General features: G+C 45.0%; 1 protein-coding gene and 1 non-coding gene across 3 annotated transcripts in view; one reads left to right on the top strand and one right to left on the bottom strand.

Annotated features, from left to right (window-relative positions):
• Positions 1-24,368, bottom strand: part of SLC25A13 (solute carrier family 25 member 13) — a 227,339-nt gene extending 202,971 nt beyond the window's left edge. Inside the window, exon 1 of one of the 2 annotated variants that reach the window (XM_043871700.1) lies at positions 24,111-24,368. In XM_043871700.1, the coding sequence (XP_043727635.1) occupies positions 24,111-24,125 (15 nt within the window). In that variant the 5' untranslated portion in view covers positions 24,126-24,368. The remainder of the gene's footprint in view (positions 1-24,110) is intronic. The other variant, XM_043871701.1, reaches the window with a different exon arrangement.
• On the top strand, positions 2,973-3,107 carry LOC122674981. The gene has a single exon (XR_006335139.1). It is a non-coding gene; the product is annotated as a small nucleolar RNA SNORA70 (small nucleolar RNA).
• Positions 24,369-24,968: the final 600 nt, after the last annotated feature.

Genomic DNA, 24,968 nt, shown 5'->3' on the forward strand with positions numbered 1-24,968 from the left:
AGTAATTTTCAAACATTGTTAGGGAGTAAATCACCCATAAGAAAAAGGATTCTTGGCAGACGACTATGAAATATCACCATTTGCTACTTAATTAAGAAATTTATACACAAGCACGTAACATTCAAACAAGTGGAGGTTAAAGAAGAAAGCAGGTGGGGGGGAGGCTGTTAAAAATGGAAACTATGCATTGTCTTTTTCCGTAAACTGGGAGACCTTTACCTGTGTTTAATGACAGTATAGAAATTTCAGGTCAATCCCCCCCAAAGTATGTTCCACAGGGCAAAATTTGAGGATCACTGAATATGTAACATTTTTGACAAGACAAACATTATAAATAACAGTTTAAATAGGTTATCAATAGCATTTGCAAAACATATACTGGCTAGGTACATTCCAAATACAGAAAAAAAAAACAAAACAGCCAACAATAATACAACTTGAAGGACTGATTTTAAAAAGCCAGCAGTAGGACACATGGCAAGGAAACCCAGAAAGATATTTTTGAGGACAAATAAATTCACTTTCATTTTAATATGAGTTACAGCAGCCAAACAGAGGAAGACACCGGAAAAGATTTTTTTATGTGTAGGAATATTATTTAAACTGGCTTTCTTACTCTGGAATCAAGACTCAGTTGAGGGCTCATTGCTTTAACAAACTGCAGAGGTACGGAACTGTGCACTTAAAATAGTTGCTAGGTCTAACCAGGGGTGTTGAGAGGGAACAAACATAACCTACAAAAAAATCAGGGATATTAATTTGAAGAAGAAAACATGCAGAAAAGTTCTCTTCTTACACTGGGAAGGTCGAGCCACGTAAGACCGCAGTCTCCTCGCAGACACCTTACTCCTCCACGTCCCCTGCTCCAGTAAAGGTCAGACACTAAGTAGGCGCTCTGAACATATTCTTAAAGAAAAACTTTCAGGTGAGTAGAAATCAAATCTTTACAAGGAAAACAGGTAGCTCCTGTTAGGCTAATGGAAGTGCAAATTCTCACACTCTACCCCAAATCTACCAAATCAGAAACTCTGAGGGCGGGATCAAGCAATCTATGGTTTAACAAGTCCTCCAGGTGACCTTGATGCTTGTAAAGTGTAAGAACCACATCTGTGGTTAATGTAAAATCCTGTCTGACTGGGCTTGAGATCCACTGCCCGGCCGGCATGTTTGCATTGCCTCAGGGCTTTGGGGTTTTATCAATCCCCAGGCTGATCAAATTAGATAGCCAAGTCCAGCTGGATTAGAATCTCTGGAATGGGTACCTTTAAAGCTTCACCACGAGATGATGACGGACCAGGCTGAGAACCACTGGGTTAGAACCCAGGACGCCAGACCTCGTTCCAGCTTGCTACCTCACTCAGTAACAGTTCTTCCACCACCCTCCCAAACCTGAAAGGTATGACAGGCAAGACAAGCTCAGACTTACACTGAGAATTCTACTGTCATGAAGTAATTGTTTACTTTAGATATGAAGAGAAAACCAGAGAGGCAGCTCATCAAAAGCTACTCTCTGTGTGTGTAAGCACATGCATGATTGTTTGCATGCGCTGACAAGCAGAAAATGGAGAGGTGGGAGAAACCTTCAGAGTGGGTGGTCCTGAGTCCCATGGAAAGCACTACTGTGTGTGACCTAATAACTCAGAAGCTGGGGCTGCACTTTCTTCCCACTGTATCTTCCTACACTGCAGAGACTGGAAGGTTAAACTACATTTCCCAGAATCCCTTGCAGCTAAGTGACCTAGGTGCTGTCAATCAGAGGAAGCTAAGTGAGATGTGGGAGGCAAAGTTTTGGAAAGCGAAGATTTGGAAGGTAGGGGCCATGCCTTTGCTCTCTGCCAGCAAGCATCATCCTTGGCACTAGCTGATCTTCCATCAGGAAGTTCTCGTTTTCCCCCTGCCATGTCAGCGGCAGCATGGTTCTGAAACACTCCTGGTTTGGTGGGCAGTTTCATGACTGCACAAAAGGCAATTGCTCCCCTGGTGGCCTGCTCCACAGTGAGGCTCTGCAAGTCACTCCTAAGAGCTCAACCTGAAGTTTGTTTCTTCACTTTTCCAACAAATTCCATAAGCCATTTAACACCCTGTAATAAATTTCCCTCTGCTTAAACCAGCTAAAGTGGATTCTGTTCTCTGTAAGTGAACCTTAACTGATACAATCAGTAGCTGTAAAAGAAAGTTTGAAATCCCCCAAAACCACAGTTACCATTCACTCAAGAGGGATAAAAATGAAGTGTCTCATCATGTTTAAGAAAAATAAGTTTTCATTGACTTCACTGAATCACTCATTCCTCATCCCACGGTTCCCCATGGTCTAATGAATGAAGAGCAGTAACTATAAAAAGTTACCGGAACTAATATACAAACAAGATATCATGTTAAGCAGTATTCAAGCCACAACCTTTCTGTGTAGTCGACCCTCAAATGTTCAAGTCACTCAACAGCTGACTTATAAAGCAGCAGACACCACAAATGTTAACCCACTAGGTAACTATGCAAGTGGGTTATTTCAGGGATGTGGAAATATTTTATCAGAAGGAGTCAGTAGTTTATGAAATGGGTTGTAGACAAACATTAGACAATGATAAAGCCATCACCATGAAATTTCTGTATGAAGCAGCAGAGTACAGCAATTAAGAAATGAATGGCAGTGTTTTAGCTGTGGGTGCCGTTATGCCAAAATAACTTTAAACACTCTAATTTTAGATTTTATTATTATTAAGCTAAAGCTAACATTCCAGTAAATGTTCCCAAGACTAAAAATTTGACAAGAGACAGTATAAGTCTTCTCTGAAGTAGACATTTGTCTCTCTATATTTTCAGCTCCTTATGGAGAAAGCATTGCTTGCTCATCATGTCAAAAGCAAACATCACCAGGTTTGGGGTTTCAGTATGTTGCTAACTTGGTGATCTTGGACAAGTCAGTTAGCATCTCCAAGTTTTAGTTTCCTCATCTATAAAAAGGGCAAAATGCTTTGCAGCCGATTAAGTCAACTATGTTCTTTTCCCCAGAGGGGCCCAGTGTACAATGGCTGCAAATAGCAGCCTCCACAGCAGTGTACACAGCCTGTTGCCTGCAGAGGCTGCCCTAAGGGACCTTGGAGACAACCCTTCCCAGTGCACATTCCAGGGTTGGCATGCTGTCCCCAATGCAGGCTCCAGACATGTATGCCTGGTTTCTTTGGAAAGCCCAGTGGCCAGGGTCCACACGGGCCAAGTCTTAATGTCCATCTGCACCAAGGTGCAGAACAAGGAGCCTGTGACTGGGGCCGTCTGCAGGACCAAGTTCAAGTTCCCTGGCCACCAGAAGATCCACGTCTCCAAGAAGTGGGGATTTACTAAATTTAATGCGGATGAATTTGAAAACGTGGGGGCAGAAAAGCGGCTCATCCTAGATGGCTGTGGGGTCAGATACATCCCTAACCATGGCCCTCTGAACAAACGGTGGGCCCTGCGCTCATGAGAGTGTTGGCGCAGTTCCCTCCTTACTCATGCCTACCAATAAATCCTACTTCCCTGTCAAAACAACAACAACAGGGCAAAATGACAACATTTACTTGTCTATTTCATGAAGTTATCTTAAGGATTAACTAGGATGAAGAAAAGGTGCTCTGTGAATTAGAGTGATACATAAGGCTGGTAGTGATTAACAGCTACTATTAAAAAATATAAGTCAAAAACACAGCTATCTGTTTCTAATCCCAAATAAGAACAGAAGATGGGCAAGTAGGTCCAACGTGTATTCAACTCAGAAATAAGCAACAAAAGGTGAAAGGCTAAGGAGAAAATTAAAATTCTATTGGATGATCACAGTCTTGTTAGGAAGCCTGGAGAATCAATCAGCTTGAGGCTAAGGGGGCCACCAATGATGCTTAAAACTACCCCAGGATCTGAGATGAGAAACCCTCCTCAGAACCCACAACAAAAGCAGGTTGCCTAGGCTGCCTGTTAGGTCAGCTGAAATGGCAGCTTCACACACAAGCTGCTTTGTGTGTGTTTGTGTGTGTTCAGCCATGTCAGATTCTCTGTGACCCCATGGACTATAGCTTTCTAGGCCCCTCTATCCATGGGATAGTCCAGGCAAGAATACTGGATGGGTAGCCATTTCCTCCTCCAAAGGGTGTTCCTGACCCAGGAATCAAACCCATGTCTCCTGCACTGACAGGCAGACTCTTTACCCCTTGAGCTACCTGCCCTCTTCCAAATCAAACTCACACTGAGCATCCACTCGGCAAAGCCAGATCACGTGTTTGTGCCCTGGCTGCAGGGAAAGATGGGAACTGAGTTCTGACTCATGTTCTGGCAGGCAGACCTTGTAATGTGGGGATTTTCTCCAATATAGGAAAGGTAGTCAAAAGATGATGGGGAGATTTCTGGTTTCCAGTCCAGCATGCAAGAGGCTTAGAAATAGTCAGTCTGTCATAAAAATAAGTAAAAAGTCTAAATGCTGAAAAATCAACTACCCTCCCTAGATGTATCAGAGTTAAGGTCACCCAGCAAACCACTGCCCCCCAAAATCGAGACAGAAAGGCAGAACCAGAAAATCACAACTTACCAGAGCTGAAACCCATCAGCTAAAACCTCTGCAGGAACCAATGTCAAGAGTAGGTAACTCTGAGCTGCAGATGGACAGCCACTGGAGGCTCAGTGTGGACAAGAAAAGACCTTACAAAACTCTAGGTAGACCTAAACATCGTGGATTCTCCACACTTCTGTGAGTTTTACCTCCTGGAACTCAAGCTGGCTTTCAGTGACTATCAGAGAAAGACTACCCGGCACTTTCAGTAGGAGGAAAAGAGAAGGAATCAAGCTGAAATGCACAAGGGCACCCTGTTCTTTTCAACAAGCTCTGCTTCAGAAGAAATTATTTCATAGGCACCTAACCCACTGGAGTATTACCAGAGCCAGTAAACCAGAGGAAAGGCAATACCCAACACCAGCCACCTTCAGCCATCCTCTCCCACCTGAGGGGAAGAGAAGCTGAGAAACACTTGTGAAGTACAGTGTCCAGGGACGTGGGCTCCCTACTGAACTGGGACCTGGTCACAGGACTACAGGACATTTCTTCTCCCTCTGCACCCTAGCCTCACAGTACCAAAGGACCAGTTACAGCCATTCCTTTTATCCACTACATCATGTCTGAATATCAAGAAAAAAAATCACAAAAAATACCAAAAGGTAAAACAGCACCATCTGAAGAGACAGAGTGAGCATTAAAACCAGACGCAAATACGGCAGGAATGCAGAGATGATCAGACTAGGAATTTAAAACAACTATGAGTAACATGCTAAGGGTTCTGATGGATAAGGTAGACGGCATGCAAGAACAGAACAGTGATGCAAGCAGAAAAGTGGGAATTCCTTCTCCAATGTATGAAAGTGAAAAGTGAAAGTGAAGTCGCTCAGTCGTGTCCGACTCTTAGCTACCCCATGGACTGCAGCCCATCAGGCTCCTCCGTCCATGGGGTTTTCCAGGCAAGAGTACTGGAGTGGGGTGCCATTGCCTTCTCTGGTATACCTACTAGAATGGCCAAAATCCAGGATACTGACAACACCAAATACTGGTGAAGATGTGCAGCAAAAGGAACGCTCACTGTTTGCTAATAAGAATGCAAAATGGTACAGCGACTCTGGAAGCCAGACTGGAGGTTTCTTACAAAACTAACATACTCTTAACATATGAGCCACTGTTCATGCTGCTTAGTATTCACCCAAAGGTGTTGAAAACTATATCCAGACAAATACCTGAATGGCTGGATGTTTAGAGCAGCCCTATTTGTAATTGTCAAAAGTTGGAAGCAACCAAGATGTCTTTCGGTCAGTGAATGGATGATCCAGACAATGGAATATTATTAAGCACTTTAAAATGAGCTATCAGAACGTGAACAAAACTTAAATGCACATTAGTAAGGCAAAGAAGCCAATCCTAAAAGGCTACGTATGTATGATTCCAGCTATACGACATTATCAAACTATGGAGATGGTAAAAAGATCAGCAGTTTACTCACCAGGGGCTGAGAAACAGGGAGGGAAAACAGGCAGAGCACAGATTTTCAGAGCAATGAAAAGACTGTGTGTGATACTAATGAAGGATACATATCACTACAAAATTTGTTCAAGGACTGTTCAACATCAAGAGTCAACTGTAATATAAACCACAGACTTCGAGGGAAAAGGACGTGTCAGTGTAGGTTCACCAGCTGTAACAAATGAACCACTCTGATGGGGGATGATGATAACAGAGGAGAGATTATGCATGCGTGGGGGCAGGAGGTATACAGAAAATCTCTGAACCTTTCTTCAAACTTTGCTATGAACCTAAAACCGCTCCAAAACAAGAATAACAGTAATAATACTAATATCTATTTTTTAAAAAGATCACGGGTGGCCAGGACCTATCAAAGTGAAAGGAATCAGGCAGAGTCGCTAGGCACACATCTGTATAATCCCCCTTTCTTTTCAAAGTCTCCTTGAAGTAGGTTGGATTCTTTTATTTTACAGTTAAGAAAACTGCAAACAAACAGTTGATGGGCCCCAAGCCCCATGCCTTTCCCACGGGTCCACAACCTAAGGCAGTCAAGGGTTAAACCAGGGTTTCTCAACCTCGGCCCTGCTGACATTTTGGGTCGGATCATTCTTCACTTTGGAGGAGGGTCTGGTGCATCGTAGGATGCTGAGCAACATCCCTGGCCTCTAATCATCAGATGCCAGTAGCAACCCCTTCTCCCAGACGTGACAACCAACAGTCTCCAGACGGTACCAGGCTTTCCCCTGGGAGCAAAACTACTCCACCCCCGGGAGAAGCACTGCCTGAGACGGCGCTGCTCCACTTGCTCATGCAAGAAAACCCAGCCACCTCTGGGAAGCCCACCATGGACCAGGCCCAGCGCCAGGAATGAAGGGGACAACGCCAAATAACCGGAGACCCCACCCCTCCAGGAGTGGGGGGAGGGGGGCGACGACAAACTTATCAGCAAGTGGCTGGTACAAAGCGTGTGATGATACATGCCACCACAAATTAAGAGTGACGGCAGAACTAAGACCATCACTCTGCTGGAGTCAGGGGTGGTGGAGGTAAAGTCTCGGACTGGGTTGTTTATCACTGGATTACAGCAATTAACACTGACCAGCTAACTTTTACTGGGCCCTTAACTCTAGGCTAGGCATGTCCTAAAGGCTTTACGCATGATCTTTATGCCCCATCTCACTTAAAGATCACCAAAACCATCTAAAGTGAAGAACCACTAATAGCCGCAGACTTAGAAAACAAACTGACGGTTGTCTGGGGGAAGGGACAGTTAGGGGGTTTGGGATGGACATATACACACTTGTATATTTCAAATGGATCACCAACAAGGATCTATTGGGCAGCGCAGGGAACTCTGTTCAATGTCATGCGGCAGCCTGGATGGGACGGGAGCTTGGGGGAGAAAGGACACACGTGTACGTGTGGCTGAGTCCCTCTGCTCTCCACCTGAATCTATCACAGCATTGTTAGTCAGCTATACCTCAGTACAGAATAAAAAGTTCAAACAAACAAACAAAACATCCCCAGTCTCCAGATGACGAAGCTGTGGCATTTAAGACACCTGGTCTTAAATGAGTGGTAGCAAATCACAGAGCAATAATGACGCTACAGCCCAGGTCATTTTCACACTAACTATACTATTAATATCTGGAGGATGTGCCAAGAATTTGGCAATCAAAGAGGGGGACTTTAAGCTATCCTTATGAATGGTGCTACTGGACAACACGGTAGCTGAAAGCAATTTAAAATAAAGTCTTTTTGATTTGGCATTATGATACATAAACACCCATGGTTAGGTGGATGGCAGATTTACCTAATGCAGAATGTTATTCTCAGTATTATATGCTGAACTCAGTCTCAATTTTTTTTTAAGGCATCAAGGTTACAGTATAATTAGGAACCAGCTGCAGTTGTAATTACCACTCCCAATATAATTTGTTACATATTAGCAAGTGTCAAATGACTACTGCTCCTTAAATGAATAAAACTGATTGTGCTGTTCTGAAGACTGGGATGTATGTTCTGATGGGGAACAAAGGAATATAAAAAGTATATGACATATTTATAAAGTGCTGAAAGGTTCTACTTAGGAGATCACAGGTTGCAGGAGCCCAGATAATGCCACAGAAAGTTAAAATGGCTTCTGGGAGAGAATAGCTAACTTAATAAATGCAGAGGAAGAGAAAGCAGCAAATCACAGGACAATAGAAAGTTGCTTTCACTAAATAATACCTTACCTGTTCAAATTTCTGCTGCATATCAGCATCATATAATTGAAGAATAGTCAAGAATCCAGGAAGAAGTTAAAAGAAAACCAACAGGAGCCCTCTGCATAGCTGGGATACTCGTCCCAAAGACTGCGCACAATTTCACTGAAGCAAGTCCTCCTCCACCCTACCCCACGACTTCCAACATGACCCTGGGCACGTGCTCTGGTTCCAAACCCCCTTGGAAGTTCACACTTCTGCAAAGCTTTCTATGTCCAGGTCCAGCTCTAAGCTTTAGAAACATGAGTGCATTAACTGCCCCTGCAATAACCCAGGAAGGAAAAACAACCTTGGTCCGTTTATAGATGAGGAAACTGAGGTACACAGAGGTACTTGCCCAGAGCCACAATTTGAACTGAGTTCACGATTTCAATCTTTACATTATAAAGACTTTCAAAAGGAAGAGAGAACACCAGATTAAGCAGAGAACCTGGAGGGTAAACAAAATTAGGTCACATCAACCAACTGCAATCCTGGGCCTCATTTAGATGACCATTCGTAAAACAATTTTAAAAATTGTGAGATGATAGTGATGGTTTAGTCACTCAGTCGTGTCTAACTCTTTGTGACCCCATGGACTGTAGCCCGCCAGGCTCCCCTGTCCATGGGATTCTCCAGGCCAGAATACTGGAGTGGGTTGCCATTTCCTTCTCCAAGATGATAGTGGAAATGTGTAAAATGTGTACAGAATAGATATTTGATCATACTGAAGAGGCACTGTTCTTGTTTTTTTTTTTTTTTTTTTGACATGACAATGATATTTCAGTTGTGCTTTGGAAAAATCTGTTTTGGAGATAAAGCATAATATTTACAGGTATGATGTCAGGGGTTCGCTTTGAAAAAATCAGGAGGATGGGAAGACAAGAGAGGCTGTGGTATAAATTAACAACATCATCCATAAATTGATAACTTCTGAAAGTGGCTAGAAAGGGACATAAGAGTTTGTTACGCTGTTCTAATTTCCTACGGAAATTTTCCATTAGGAGACATGTTTTTAAAAAGGGTATTTTTTTTTTTTTAAGTTTTAAGTCAAATGCCAGTTCCTCCTGGAAGATTTTCTAACCAGATTTCCCACATAGAATGCTATTTGCCCCTATTTTATGGACTTTGCAAATGAATGTTTAAATTTTGATTCTCTTGCTAACCAGCAATGTGACATACTGTTTTTCTCATCTGTTACCAAGAGAGAATGAGAATCAGGATTGAATGAAAGTAGCATAACCTGGGACAGAATCCAGCAGTTCCCTGCTTCCCAGCTATGTGCAACCTTTCTGTATTCACAGCGGCCCCGCTGACGGAGGCATCGGTGGACAGCTGAGCCCTAATGCAAGGCTCTCTTGGCTTTTGGAACGAATCAGAGTCTGAGCCAGCAGAGTGTCTGGGCTGACCTGGCAGCAGGTCACACTGGCTGATGATGTGGCGCTAATGGGAGTTCATGACCTTGTGGGATGGAACAGCAACAGAAATTACACTGCCTCCCTACCTTCCATCTGATATCAAACACGAGTGGTTTCTTGCGTAATACTAAGAGAGAAAGCTGTGTTTAAACATGACAGACGACCCAGCATGCAGGAGCCACACAGGAAAAGATTAATGGCTCCTCTGTCCGTGGAATTCTCCAGGCAAGAATTCTGGAGTGGGTAGCCATTCCCTTCTCCAGGGGATCTTCCCGACCCAGGGATCGAACCTGGGTCTCATGCATTGCAGGCAGATTCTTTACCATCAGAGCCATCAGGGAAGCCCAAACATGTAACATACAAGGTTGTAAAAGTTGAAAGTGTGTATGAGCCAGTTAAACATCAAACAATTGCAAAAATAAATATATAAATAATGTGTAATAGGACAAAAGGCCAAAGTTTTTAATTTAAAAGCACTCTTGGACCAAGTCAATATGAGAAGGCAAATAACCCAGTGGAAAAGTGGGCAAAGGTCAAGACCAGGCTCTTCTTAAACTGCAGGTGGACACCAAACATAGACTAACAGAATGCTCCAAGAACCACCATTAGAAAACCAGGGGCTGAGCTAACTACCTTTTACTTCTAGAGCTGAGATTCCCATCTCAGTTCACAATGGAAAGAAAGTGGAATCCTGAAATGCAGAGTCAAATCAACCTACAATAACATAAGCGCGTGGGATCTCCTTGGTGGTCCAGTGGTTGGGATTCAGCCTGCCAATGCAGGAGACATGGGTTTGATCCCTGGTCCAGGAAGATCCCACAAGGCATAGAGCAGCTAAGCAGGTGTGCCACAACTACTGATGCCCATGCAACCAAGAGTCCATGCTCCACAACAAGAGAAGTCAATGAGAGGCCCACACACTTCAACTAAAGAAAGCTCGCATGCAGTAACAAAGACCCAGAGCCAACTATAAAAAAATAAGTGTGTGCAGATTCACAAGCAATGAAAGTCCTTGCCAGGGGGCCTGGCAGAGTCAGATAAGAGAGCTGACACATCACCAGCCTTCCTGGTCAAACCACTTGCCGGACCCAATATGCTACTGGGAGCAGCTGGTCTGAAACAGCAGCAATGGACATCCGGTTTGGACCTGCTGGAACTGTCTCCCTTTAATCCAGCCAGACCTTCTTAGTCACAAGAAAGCACATTTCTCCAGTAGCCTCCTTCCGAAGCAGCTACTTTGTAGTCATGGAGATTCATCCACCTTGAATGGCCAGATCCCTGCCAGGGTTTACTAAGCAGCTATCATTCCCCATCATGTGCGCTCTTGGAGGTGACTCACACACAATCCTCAAGTATTCCAAGTTAGTATTTTTTGTTTGTTTGTTTGTTCAGTGACGGATGGCTTGAGAAAAATGGTTTATTAGGGAAAGTTTCTGACAAACCACACACATGCAACAGAAGAATCTCCTGCCCCCTTTCATTCTGCCATGGGTGGCACCCCCAAGTAGATGAGCAATTCAACAAACGGTGTCTGAATGTTATGGAACATGTACTGTGAGGGTCCCGCTCTCGGCTTAAAATCTAGTGGAAAACATAAAGTATAAGAAACAAAACTAGGACCATTTTCCTTCAGAACATCATTATCACTCTCTCCCCCAAGGCAATTTAAAAATGACTCAATATCTGTTATGGCTGAACTGTGTTCCCCGTGCCCCCCCACCGCCAAATTCATATGTTGAAGCCTTAACCCCCAGGACCTCAGAATATACCTGTATTTGGAGATAGGATACTCAAAGTAGTAATTAAGGTAAACTGAGGTCATTAAAGTAGGCCTTAATTCATTAAGACTGGTGTCCTTACAAGAAGAAGAAATGAGGACACAGACACAGAGGAAAGACCACGTCAAGACACAAGGAGACAAAGGCCATCCATGAGCCAAGGAGGGGGGCCTCAGAAGAAACCAGCCCTGCCTACACCTTGGTCTTGGACTCCCAGCCTGTAGGTTGGTGGGAAACTAAACTTCTGTTGTTTAGGCCACTCAGCCTGCGGTACTTTGTTATGGCAGCCCCAGACAATTAATACAGTATCACTGAATGTAAACTCCTTATTCAAATGGCTCCAACAGGGCCATTCTTTTATTTGTTTTGGATCCAGTTTCAAACACTGCATTTGGTTGTTATGTCTGTTTGGGAGCCTCCTTTATTCGAGCCTTTTCATTCATAAGACTGGCATTTTTAAAGTCCGACCAGAGGTCTTACGAAATGTCCTACTTTCTGGATATGTATAATTGTTTCCTCATGATTAGATTCACACACCACACTTTGGCAGAAAATCTCTAAAGGTCACGTTGTGGATTTTCCATCACATCACACCAGCGGGTAGCTCCATGCTAGCTTCTCCCTCTTCCCAGTAATGTTAAATTGGATCACAGATGGAGGCAAAGTCCTCTGTTGTAAAGGTATCTTTTCCCCTTTGTAGTTGGTAAGTAATTTATAAGGAAATACTCTTCCCTGGTGGTTCAGATGGTAAAGAATCTGCCTATAATGCAGGAGACCCAGGTTCCATCCCTGGGTTGGAAAGATCCCCTGGAAAAGGGAATGACCACCACTCCAGTATTCTGGCCTGGAGAATTCCACGAACTGAGGAGCCTGGCAGGCTACACAGTTCATGGGGTCAGACACAACTGAGTGACTAACTCTTTCACTCTGAGATACAGAGGATTCCAACAATCTTTTACTGAAGATTTTAGCATCCACTGAGGACACTTGCCTGAAACCAATTATTACCTGCAGGTTGCCAAACAATGTTTTTTTTTCTAGTTCTATCATAACTTCTACTTTATCAGTTGGCATTGTTCAGAAAATAAGAACTTCACCTCCCCACCTCCATCTCACTTTGACCCTTCTTGAGGAAGAATAATTGTCATGGAATGATGGGCTTTTTTAAAAAGTCAGTATACTACAATCCATTTTCAACTGATCTGTTTTTATAGTTATAAAATCCATAAAAATTAACATTTCAGGTGTACAATTCAGTGGCAATGAGCACATTCACAATGTACAATCGTCAGCATATCCATTTCATCATCCCGAACACAAACTCCATACCCCTTAATTAATATCCAATTGATTTTAGTAGCCACCATTTGTTTTAGCTGTGAGACACACTCATTGTACTATACATGATGTGTACATATATATACGTGTATACAAACACACAGGCACACGTGTGTGTGTTTAGAAGATGAAAAAACACAATGCACCAGAAAGAATAAGTGTGAATATTAAAACCTAGCCAACTAAAAGAAACCATTATGCAAAATGCTGGTGGATCAGGAAGGCAGTATCCAAACCCACTCACCAAACATAACAACGGACGAATAACCAGGAATTATGTGCCTCCTGATGTGTGTATCCAATACCAAGGGTCCAGTAACCTGAGAGAGACAGCCAGCAACCACCTAGGAAGTATTCTAGCCAAAAACAAAAAATAAAAATAAATAAAACCTTAAACTCAATCAAGCGTCCACATCTAACTATCAATTGTCAGGAACACTGGGGACAAAGGAACACTGGGGCGGGGAGGGGGGGGGGCGGGGTTCAGTCAGCAAAGTCCAAACTGTGGGAAACTACAGGAAAGATGACCCAAGTCACTCATCAAATAAACTGCAAGCAGGCACACAAAAAGATGGGGAGCCAAACCTATAGACTCACAAGAGTTAAAAGACATATCAACCAAATGCGATGTGCAGACTGTGTCTGAATCTTGGTCGGGACAAACCAACTGTGAAAACTAGGGCATGGGTTTTATCATCCTTACAGACACTTCAAGGAAAGAGAAAACACAATTAAGACCGCTTTTCCCTAAAACTGAAGGAAAGAACTAAAAAAAAACAAAAACAACAAAATCTGCCCACCAATGTAAAAGGAGGACAAGGAACGTTCCTGCTTCTGACTGAGCTCTAAATTAAACCAACAAACAGGCTCCCCCGCCCCTTTTTTTTTCCTGCTACACTGTTGCCACAGCTTTATGGCAGGGAATCTGAACAGGGGTTGGACATGTCCCATTTATAATACAAACCGCTGTGAAGGGTATGAGAAGGGAATGAGCATGAGCTAACACTGGAAAAGTCAGACAAGGGCCAAGACCCAGGAGGCAGAATCTGGCTAACGAGACTGCGTTTCTATTCTCAGGACATAATGAAGCCACCCTGTGCAGCCAGGTAAACTCAAGAGGGCCAGGCAGTGCAGTCGCTATGTGCCTTGAGAGGCCAGGCTGCCTGTGTGCAAGCCACAGCTCTGAGCTTGAAAGCTGTGTGACCTGGGGCAACTCACTGAACCTCTCTGTGCCTCGAGACTTCACCATTCTGCACAGATGAGCTGCCCCACGGGGCAATGGAGACAATAATGGCACTCCCATGCCGGGGACTGCTCTGCAGACTACACGACTTCACACACGAAGTGCCTACAACAGTGTTTGGCTTTGGTCAGCTGCTGTTGTCACTGCTATTTGCACAACCCTTCTGAAACTAACCTTTCTCAGATGAGGTAACACCTTCCCTATCATCTTGTAGATGATAAAGATCAAATAATGAAGCTTGGGTCTTCACATTATTTGGTCATTTTAATCTCTGTAAACTGTGAAGTCCTGAAAACAAGTCCAATAGCTTACTCGTTTAGCAAAACCCAGCAATCAGTATAGGAGGTGGCATATAGTTGCAATCAATAACACACTTGAATGCATTTTTAAAAAAACTGTCAAGCACTGTACCCATGAACGCAGGACTGCTCTCAACATGGATACATGAGCCAATTTTAGAAACTTCCTTGACAGTTTCAGGCACTCCAGAGTGGAGAGAAAAGTGCAGGGAAGAGACCAAAGGCAAAATCAGCTTAGAGCTAAGGCAGTGCTGGAGCTAAAAAGGAATGAGGATCTGAAGCTAAAAAATGGAGGAGATGAGACACACCTGCTCCAGGGACCCAGAAAGGTCTAACTGACCCATCTCTTTGCCCGTGTCCAGGTTCCCACCAATGGAGTCTCTCCTGGCTGCCCACAAAGGTACTGAGTGAACTAACCAGAAATTTTAACTAGTAGGAAAGCTAAACTGCAGCTACAGGTGAGGAGTGATCAAGAAGATGAATTCAATTCTAATAAACAGAGTCTGGAATATCTCTGAGACAGACCAGTTGAGATTTCCAACAAAAAGCCAAAAATGCAAGGCTGGTGCTTGAGAGAGCTGCCGTGGAACATGAGTTGTCAGGTCGAGGCCTGGGGGACACCAGCATTTCAGAGTGGGGGAGTCAAGGGGAGCAGAAGGACAAAAAGAAGCTGGCCAAGGAGAAGGGACCTGTATAAGCTAAGGGGCCAACCAGGAGAGGGCACGTCATGAAAGCTGACAGAAGGCGTCCCAGGAAGGAAAGAGCAGGTCACGATCCTGTGAGGTCACAAATAAAGGAGAACATGCCAACAGTTTCAGAACAGAGATCACTGGTGACTCTTAGAAGAGAATGTCAAAAATAGAATGGGCATAAATTTATTTTCAAGGACTTTAAGTACAAGTAGGCAGCAAAGAAATGGAGAAGGTTATAACCCTTAAATAGGCTTCCCTGGTGGCTCAGATGGTCAAGAATTCAATGTAGAAGACCTGGTTTCAATCCCTGGGTTGGGAAGATCTCCTGGAGGAGGAAATGGCAACCCACTTCAGTATGCTTGCCTGGGAAATCCTACAGTCCATGGGGTTGCAAAGAGTCGGACACCACTGAGCGGCTTTTACTGACTGATTGACTGATAACCTTTAAATAATAAATCAGAGACGTGTTCTAAAATAATACACTAGCACCAGTGGAATCGAAATTAGCCCAAAGAACCCAAAATTTTATACTGGGTTTTATCACTATGGATTTAATTCTGCAAAAATTGCATTGATTTACAACCAAATGGAAAGACACTGTACCCTTAGTTCAGAAAGGCAGCTACATTTAATCACACAGTGACAAGAGTTCCAGACCTGGGAGCTATTTAAAATGCAGATCCTGAAGCCACAGGGTCTTTGTCCCTGGGATGAGTGTGTAGATGCTGCAATTCTAACACGCTCTTGCGTAAAACCAATGCTCCTCATCCTTGGACCATAAACTTCCAGTTGCCAGGCTCCAGGAAGACCACTAAAGAGAATTTGGTTATTGAAGCAGACAGACTGCCTAGCCACTACTAGATGACTACTTAGTAAACCATGAGCTTAAGGAAGCACACCATCTTCTGTGCAAGTAGGTCAAATATACCTGTTCGTGTGCTCAGTCAGTCGTGTCTGACTCTTTCCAACCCCATGGGCTGTAATCCACCAGGCTCTTCTGTCCATGGGATTTCCCAGGCAAGAACACTATAAAGGGTTGCCATTTCCTTCTCCAGGGTATCTTCCCAACCCAGGGATTGAACCCAGGTCTCTTGCATTGGCAGGGGGATTCTTTGGAAGACCCAAGTAATATCTGTGAATATGTCCCCAGTATTCGGTTAGGTGGAAATGTCCCACAGTCTCCAGCAGATATTACTTGGCAGTTCTACAGCAGCTCATAGTCCTCAAATGCTTTCCCACATTATATTTCATTTGCTCATCACAGGCCCTGTTTTCCACAGGGGGGACCCTGAGCCCCAGAGAAGTCAGGCTTTATGTTCTCACCATCAGTCGAAGCACTGGACTTGTAACCTAGGTTTTCCTGCCTTCCAGTCCAAAGCTCTCTCACTCAACCAGAGCTACTGATTAAAAAAAGTTCTTGATGCTTTTCCCACATGAGATAGTGGTGCTGACTGAGCAGCTGGGGCTTCTCCGCATCTCAGACTACAACCGTGCCCGGGGTCGGACAGATACAAATCATGTCAGGCTCAGAAAAGCTACTAAATGTGCACTTAGGTCTAAAAACCCCGTTCAAATCAGACTTATGACAACATTCAGGACATGCGTCCTCAAAATGTGGTGCATTCAGTATCTCAAGCTGAAGGAGTTTCAGAAAACAGCAGAAAGGGGAAGGTCGCTCTGACCGTCCTCCCAACCCCACCTTCTTTCCTGAAACAGGTCATAAACTCCCCTGCAGAGAGGACCATCCCCGTGCCAGGAGGAGGGAAGACAATCTCCTCACCAAAGATGGGCAAGTTAGGGCTGAGAAATGCACACAGACAACCCTTGTTAAACTCGCCCTTACCTTCCCAGTTACTTCTTCACCATTTCCTACCCCGAGCACAAACCCCTTTGTCTTGTCACCTCTTTACAAATTTATTTTTCACTGTCCAAAAGATTTTAAAGCTTCCTACTCTGGTCACTTTCACTTCTTGTGCAGGTTCTCAGGTACACACAAAAATTCAACAAAATGTGTATGCTTTGTTTTTGGTTCATCTGTCCTTGTCACTTTGATTTTTAGTTCCAGCCAGGAACCCTAACAGAATGGAGGGAAACTTTCTCTTCCCCTACACTTACTTAGACAATTTTCTTACAAATTGTACCATCTTATGCAAAAGATATTTTACCATAAAACAGTAAGTGGATCTTGAAATATCTGACTTTCATATCAAGTCAACAGGTTTCAGGGAAAACATGTGGAAACTGTGAGTACATGTGGAAATCAAGACAAAGCTACTAGCCTAATAACAGTCATTAAATAGAGTGGTTTATTTAGGTTGAATTGCTAAGAATTTCAACACTGCCAACTTTGCTATGTTGTCAGCACCTAAAGTCAAAGGGAACCATCCAGGCCTATTTTCACTCATGCAACCACACAGCAAACTTCCAAAGGAAATGGTAAGCATGAGTACTCTTATCTTTTAAACGTTTCCAAACAACAAACCAGACCACCACTCTACAAGTTAGTCACTGGGGATAATTCTGAGCTAGGAGACCAGAGCCACCATTGATGGGGTCGACTTGACCCAACAAGAGGGTCTGGTAAAATGGGCATGAAAAACAGGGTTTGCTCAGTTGCTATTCAGTACTGTGCCAAGGGAATTACATCACTGTGACGAGGGCATGTCCTCCTTACTCCCAAGAAGCAAGAACACCAGCAGGTTCGCACATGCCTCTGTTCCGAGACCCACCCAAAGGCATCCAAGAAAACACGGCGGGAAGGATAGGCGCTTATGAGGCAGCAAATGCCAAGCAGGGGGAGTAGGACTGGACCATGCTCCGCAGACATAAGCCTCACGGACAGTGGGAAACTCAGGAAGGAATGCTTCCATGTAACTCAACAAAAGCAGAGGCTGCTCCCAGGACAAAAGGTCAAAGAGGCAGGAGGAGTCAAGAGTTCCTCCAGCAACCTAACAAAAGAACTCGATATCCAAGAAGACCGGCTGGATTTTCTTACCCTGCACAATGGCTTTCAACACTTCCCACCCCTCTCCTTACCCTCTCTATATGCTAAACAACACTTGTAAAGCCCTGTGACCCAACATGGACAAGACGTGGGCACCCAACTAGGTCAGCCACAGAAAAGGCTGCAAGACCAGCCTTACAGTCCTCTGTGACATTTCCCCTACAAGCAGCTACACTGATAAAGCAAGCCACCAAGACTTCAGCGGAGACAAAAGCTTTCCACCAGTTTGGTGATAAAACCTATATTCTAGGATAATTACAAACTATATAAACTTGATGCCTAAGCACGAAGGTGAAATGGGGCAGGACTGCAAAGAGCTTGTCAAGAAAGAACTTGTAGGGATCCCCGCATATCCCTCCTCTGAAATGACACACTAGGGATTAGGGATTTACATTTCTCACTGCATTCCTTCCTTATTCCAAGGAACCACCAGAGGATCGACTGAAGCAAAGAGCAGGAAAAACAGCCTAGAGCTGTGGCTGGCAACCTCAGAAGCACATCTGATTCACTTGGAGAGCATTCAAAAACCTTGGGGTTCAGGCCACACCTAAGTGCAACTGAATCAGAACCTCTAGGTGAGACCCAGGGACCAGCACTGTTATCCCCATACAGAGGACGACAATGCACTGGGACCCCGGTCTACAACAGTGCAAAAAGCAAAGGAGTTTCAATTACAGGACCAATCACAGCCCTTCCTAGGACTCCATTTCTTCATCTGGTAAAAGGGAACAGGATTAATGAAGGGAGGGGTAAGGAACGCTGTGTTATGTAAACCCAAGGCCAATCCAGCGACATCAATTTAAAAAACCCTAAATCCAAACATCGGTGGAAGCACAGACAGAAACTTACCAACATCATGGCAGCATAAAAACAACTCACACATTCTTTCCTTCCTGCCCAGCACAAAAACTGGTCTGTTTTATCATAACAGTATCATACCACCAAATACCGAGCAGTTTTTACCATAAGGGAAAGAAAACCTTCAACCTGAAGAATATCCTTAATAAACTCAATCACAGTTTATCCTCAATAACCAGTCTTGGAAGAAGGTGTTACTATCGATGAGAAGCATGAAAAACACGGAGGCCAAATATATAGCCCAAGTCCTAACTAGTGAACAATGGATTAAAATTTCTACCTGGTCAATTAAGAGGTGATAGCCGCGCAACTCTGTGAACATGCAAAACACCACTGACACGTACACTTTAAACGGGTGATTGTACAGCCTATGACCTATGTCTCAGCAAAGCTGTTTTTAAAAAAGGCACATGACAGTTTCCGACCTGTGCAATCTTGTTCGAAAGCCACTTAAATATCAAGCATATGTGTGTGCATGCATGCTAACTCATTTCAGTCATGTCCAACTCTTTGCAACTGGACTGTAGCCTGCCAGGCTCCTCTGTCCATGGGATTCTCCGGGCAAGAATGCTGGAGTGGGTTGCCATGCCCTCCTCCGGGGGATCTTCCCAACACAGGTATCGAACCCCCATCTTTTTTGTCTCCTGCATTGGCAGGCGGGTTCTTTACCACTAGCACCACCTGGGAAACCCATCAAGCATATACGGAGTGCCAACGCATTCTATAGATACAAACCACTGGATTGGGAAGATACATAAGTCCATAATTGTTAGTATGTGAATTCTCATATGCAAACGGAACTCTTTTTAAGGCCTAAGAAGGTGAGGCAGAGACTCTGAGCACAGAATGCAAGGTTTCAAATCCAAGCTGCAGTGCTTATTCTCTCTACAACCATGAGGAAACTACTTAACCTCTCTGCAACTCAGTTTTCTCACCTGTAAAATGAGGACAAAAGCAGACCACAGCTACTGCTTGATATTATGAAGAATAATGGAATTATTATTTGTAAACTGCTTGGGAAAGTGCCTGGCACACAGTAAGCACTGTGGAAGTGGTTCTCAAAAATAAAAGTCTGGTTTACAGTTACAAGACCAAAACAAAAGTCTGAAGAAAAAAGAGGCATCTAATTTCCCCTCCCAAGTCATCTCCCCTGCCCATAAACTCTACTCTCCAGTATGCTAAACTACCAGGCAGACAATCTGGTGGACAGGCTAAGAGCACAGACTCTGGAGTCAGGCTGGCTGATCTGAACCCCAGCTCCTTTTTAATTCTCAGGTCTTAGGCCACTTATATCATCCCTTGGTGTCCAGAGTGTTCGTCTATAAACTAGAAATGATAATTTATAACTCATATAAGAATATTAAAGGTCTTTAACAATTTTATTAATGCTTATATAATAGGTATTGTGCTTAGTCGCTCAGTCGTGTCTGACTCATTGCAACCTCGTGGACTATAGCCCTCCTGGCTCCTCTGTCCAAGGGATTCTCCAGGCAAGAATACTGGAGTGGGTTGCCATGCCCTCCTCCAGGGGATCTTCCCAGCCCAGGGATTGAACCCAGGTCTCCCGCACTGCAGGCGGATTTTTTACCAGTTGAGACACCAGGGAAGCCCAAGAATATTGAAGTTGGTAGCCTATCTCTTCTCCAGGGGATCCTCCCAAGGAATTGAACAGGGGTCTCCTGCATTGCAGGCGGATTCTCTACCAGCTGAGCTACCAGAGAAGCCCATTAATGCTTATTAGTAACAGTCTTGTTAATGCTTATTATTGTCTTATTGACTCATTTAATAATGCTTTTCATTATTACCTCACTTAATACTGAATCTTGGGCTTCTCTTGTGGTTAAGAATCCAACCTGTCAATGCAGGAGACACTGGTACCATCCCTGGTGCAGGAATCTTACACATCTCACAGCAACTAAGCCCTCGCGCCACAACTAAAACCAACATGCCCTAGCGCCCATGCCCTGCCACAAGAGAAGCCAGTGCAGTGAGAAGCCCATGCACCTCGAAGAGTAGCCCCCGTTCACAGAAACTAGAGAAAGCCCAAGTGTAGCAACAAAGACCCAGTACAGACAAAAATAAATAATGAATTTTTTTTTTTAAAGAACTGAATCTCACATCTAGTAAACAGTGTCAGCTACTCTATTTATTTTATTACCTGTTATCCCCTAAATGCAGCAGGTGCTCTCACTTCTCTTTCAGCTGCTGTTTCCCATCCCTGATGTGATCTTCCCTCTTCCTCCAACCACTCCTTCTGAACCACCCCTACCTTGGAGAAGACCTCCCCTCTCCACCCCCCACCCTGGAGGGAAACAGGCTCCTTCTATGATGCTCCTATTAACTCTTGTTAGGGCACTATTCTTACTTGGGCCAATAACCAAAAAAATTAAGAATAAGTAAGTGGTAAGGAGATCAACAAATTGCTAGGTGTGGCTAAATTCATCCAGAAAATATCAAATTTGCTTAAATATTCAAATGATTCACCACCGTGAGTGCTGGAATTCACCTACAAGTATTGAGTTTCAGATTCTGGGCCCAATTTCTTAGACACTCCATTGAGATGAGATTCTCTCCCTAGTCAGGCTCCTCAAGTTTTAAGAGGGGATGTCAACCCTATCCCTAGATAAGATTGCTGAGTCTATGGATTTGTGCTCAATATGGAATATCTGTGTTCCACAAGAAAGCAAAGAGCATGGCCTTTAACTCAGGCTTCACAGCACTGCCTAGTAGTGAACAAAATCAGGGAGCGTCCAAAGGTAATAAGTAAGGGGCATTCCTGGACTATCGTGGACCAGCACAGCTCATCTGGAGGCCTTTGAAGACTACATTTAGGCCTCCCTAGTGGCTCAGATGGTAAAGAGTCTGCCTGCAATGCAGGAGACCCAGATTCGATGCCTGGGTTGGGAAGATCTCCTGGAGAAGGGAACGGCAACCCACTCCAGTATTCTTGCCTGGAGAATCCCATGACAGAGGAGCCTGGCAGGCTACAGTCCATGGGGTTGCAGAGTCAGAAACGACTGAGCGACTCACACACACAACACAAAGACTACATTTACTGCACCGCCCTTGCGCTAGAATGAGAGACACTATAAGAAATGGCCTTATGGGATCCACACACTTGTATCTGTGGTTATGAGGTAGTTATGAACACAGTTTGCACACTGCTTATAAAAAGAGATGGGGAGAAACTGCCTCAGAGAGCAGAAAAAGAGGACCTCTCCCAAATAACTGACCTCACTTCCTCTTTGTTTTGGCTGCTAGAAGGTTCAGTCGCCTCTAGCAAGTACCTACATCCTTATTCTAGCTTAACCTTAGTCCTTGTTTCATCTTACTTTGCCTTCTTTCTGTTTTTCTCATCTACTCTGACTTGATTTTGACATGTCTTGTTGGTTTATAAATATATGTATATATGATGTCAGCCATAAGAAATCCTGGAAAGAGGCAAGTTTAGATGAATAAATAAATAAAAACACAAGTTCCCAAAGAGTAAAAATGAAATGTCTCATTTCCCTGACTCTCACTACTTGGCTAAAATTCAACTGCCCTTATTGATATGATGTGACAGTTTAATAAAAATACAACCCAAAAGTTAAGCCTGTTTCCAGGTCATTTATTTTATTTCATACTAGTTAATCAGTATTATACTCCACTTACATGCCTACTCCTCCATTTAAGTTCCTCACTCTATCTCCAAATTAAGTAAAATTATTTAATTCATCTACAGATGTAAAAATAGTAAAGTTTGGGTATCTACTCCCACCCACTCTGCTGAAAGAAGTCACCTGAAGGGAACATAATTGTTCCCTTGTACTCTGATTGCATGTAAATTTAATGCAAAGAAAAGGTCACAAGTTGTTAGGTTGGAAAGGGGTAAATGTAGGCTCCAAAAATGAATTCCAGTGATTCTCAGAGAATCTGCCTAAAACAGTTGTATATGAACATGTGTCTGCTCATGTATACTCAGAGTGCCCTTCTTAGGATGGAACCTGGAGTAATTACAGAAAAGAAAAGGGCCACATAGGCCACATACTCTAGAAACACCGAAAAACCTGCAGATTTTGGGAGGCCTGGAGAAACTTAAGTCATGGAACAGCATTTAAATATATTTGTCTGCTTACAATTTCCATTGCAAATGTGATTAGTTTGCGCGAATAAATAGGAATATGATGTGTTGGCCATGTTTTCCTCTTGAGGGTTATCACAGAGTTTTGATTAAGGACAAATGTCTGAAATGTTGGGTATATTTAAGTTCACGACACTTAAAATGAGCTAGGAAGTTGTATAGGCTTGATTAAAGGGCTGCCTTCATGAACTTAAAATTAAAAGCAATAAATTCCAATGAGTCAAGTGATTGGGACTAAATATGGTATTCTGCCAAAAAAAGTTGAAATGGAGTCCAAAGAGACTGAAATGGTGCCCAGGTTTCAAGAAACGGTGAAAGAGGAAAGGTCAAGCTGTCGGAGCTGCCTTTCCTCTGGGCTAGTGAATGAGTCCCATTACGCAGAACTCCTTTTAAGTAGAACTTCACAGGAGTTACAGGCTCCCAGGACAATCTGTTTTGTCATTTCTATAAAGAAGCCTCTCAAACGCTCAGAGGCCGGTGTGTTAAGTGTTGTCAGATGCTCAGAGCAGAGAGAAGGATGAGAAGTGGGGGCGTGGGGCGGGGAGGTACTCCGGAGTTTTTACGCACACGCGCGCTGGCCAGCTCCAACAGTCTCCAGAACGGAAGTCAAGGTGACTTCCCCACCCGCGGGAGGGCGGAGCCTTTGAAACCTAATAGGATCAGGCTTTGGCGCCGGCGGTGGCCCCGGGAAGCAGCTCCGGTCAACAGCAACCGGGGTCACGAGCAGGAGCGCGCTGGGGTGGCCGAGGGGACCTGCTGACCCAGAGCCCTCTCCCACCCCAGGACGCCATCGCGCCCGCTCCTCTTCACCGGCCTTGGCTCAGCCCGCCGCGCGCCCGCCAGGCACCCACTCCCAGTCCCGGCCAAGTGGGAGGGTCCAGCCGGCAAAGTTTCCGCTGCAAGGTCGGGCCCCCGGGCCCTGGGCCCAGCAATCGCCGCTTGTGTGGCCCAGGAGGGACGGCTACCTCCCTCCTCCCGCTGCTGCAAGGTGGAACAGCCGCCGCGCGCCCCTTTCTGTTTCCTTTCTCTGTTGCACCAACCGAGCACGTGAACCAGGGCCCCTCGCGGCCCCCGGCCGACGCTTACCTTGGCGGCCGCCATGCTTCGCCCTGGGTGCCGGCAGCTGCGGGCTGCAGGACGCTCTCACTGCTCGCCGGCGCTGCGGACCTGGGCAGCTCACTTCCCGTCCCGACGGCGGCGAGGGCGGCGGTACAGCCCGGCAGCGTGCGCGCCCGGCCTGCCTCCCCACGCCCTCCTGCCGGCGCGGGTCATGCGGGCGCCGCCAGCCCATTGGCTGGGCCTGGCCGGGGCCGCCGGGGCGCGCGTGATCCGGACGGCCTCTGCCCTGCTGCGGGGCGGGCCCGGGTCTGGGGGCGGTGGACTGGCCCCGCGCACGTGACCCCGGCTGCGCTGTCCAGCTGGGCGACCTCTGCAGCGGGGGCGGCAGGCGGGGGCGGGGTTCACGACCGTCTTTTGGGAGCAGGTGGCCTCGCGAAGGAAGCTGTTGGCTTCGGCTGCTCCCGGGGCTGCTCCAGGGCCTTCAGACCCACAGGCGGGGCACGCAGCTGGGGAAGTTGAGAACGACACTAGGTCCCAGGTTTATCCAAGTGTTCCTGTAGGTTCCCTTTCAGAGGGTCTCCGCTCTGGGGTGAGAGGTGGGGGGCGTCATTTAAGAGATCCCAGATCCCGAAGCATTGACTAGTCGATGGGAAATAAAAAAGTAACGTCTCTGGCAAGCCTAGTTTTAGGTCAAATCTAGCTAAGTGGATCTACCAAATAGCTGTATGTATAAGTACAGAACTTATACGTGCTGGGGCCACTTCATTTCCACCCTAGATAGTAGGGTGGCAGAGATCAAAGACTCCGCCCTCCCCCCCCCCCCCCCCCCCCCGCCAAAATAGGCCCTACTGAAAGAAACAGGTTAAATTTTAATGTAAAAATAGA

The sequence above is a fragment of the Cervus elaphus genome, chromosome 18 (assembly GCF_910594005.1).
Source record: "Cervus elaphus chromosome 18, mCerEla1.1, whole genome shotgun sequence".
NCBI classification, from domain to species: domain Eukaryota; kingdom Metazoa; phylum Chordata; class Mammalia; order Artiodactyla; family Cervidae; genus Cervus; species Cervus elaphus.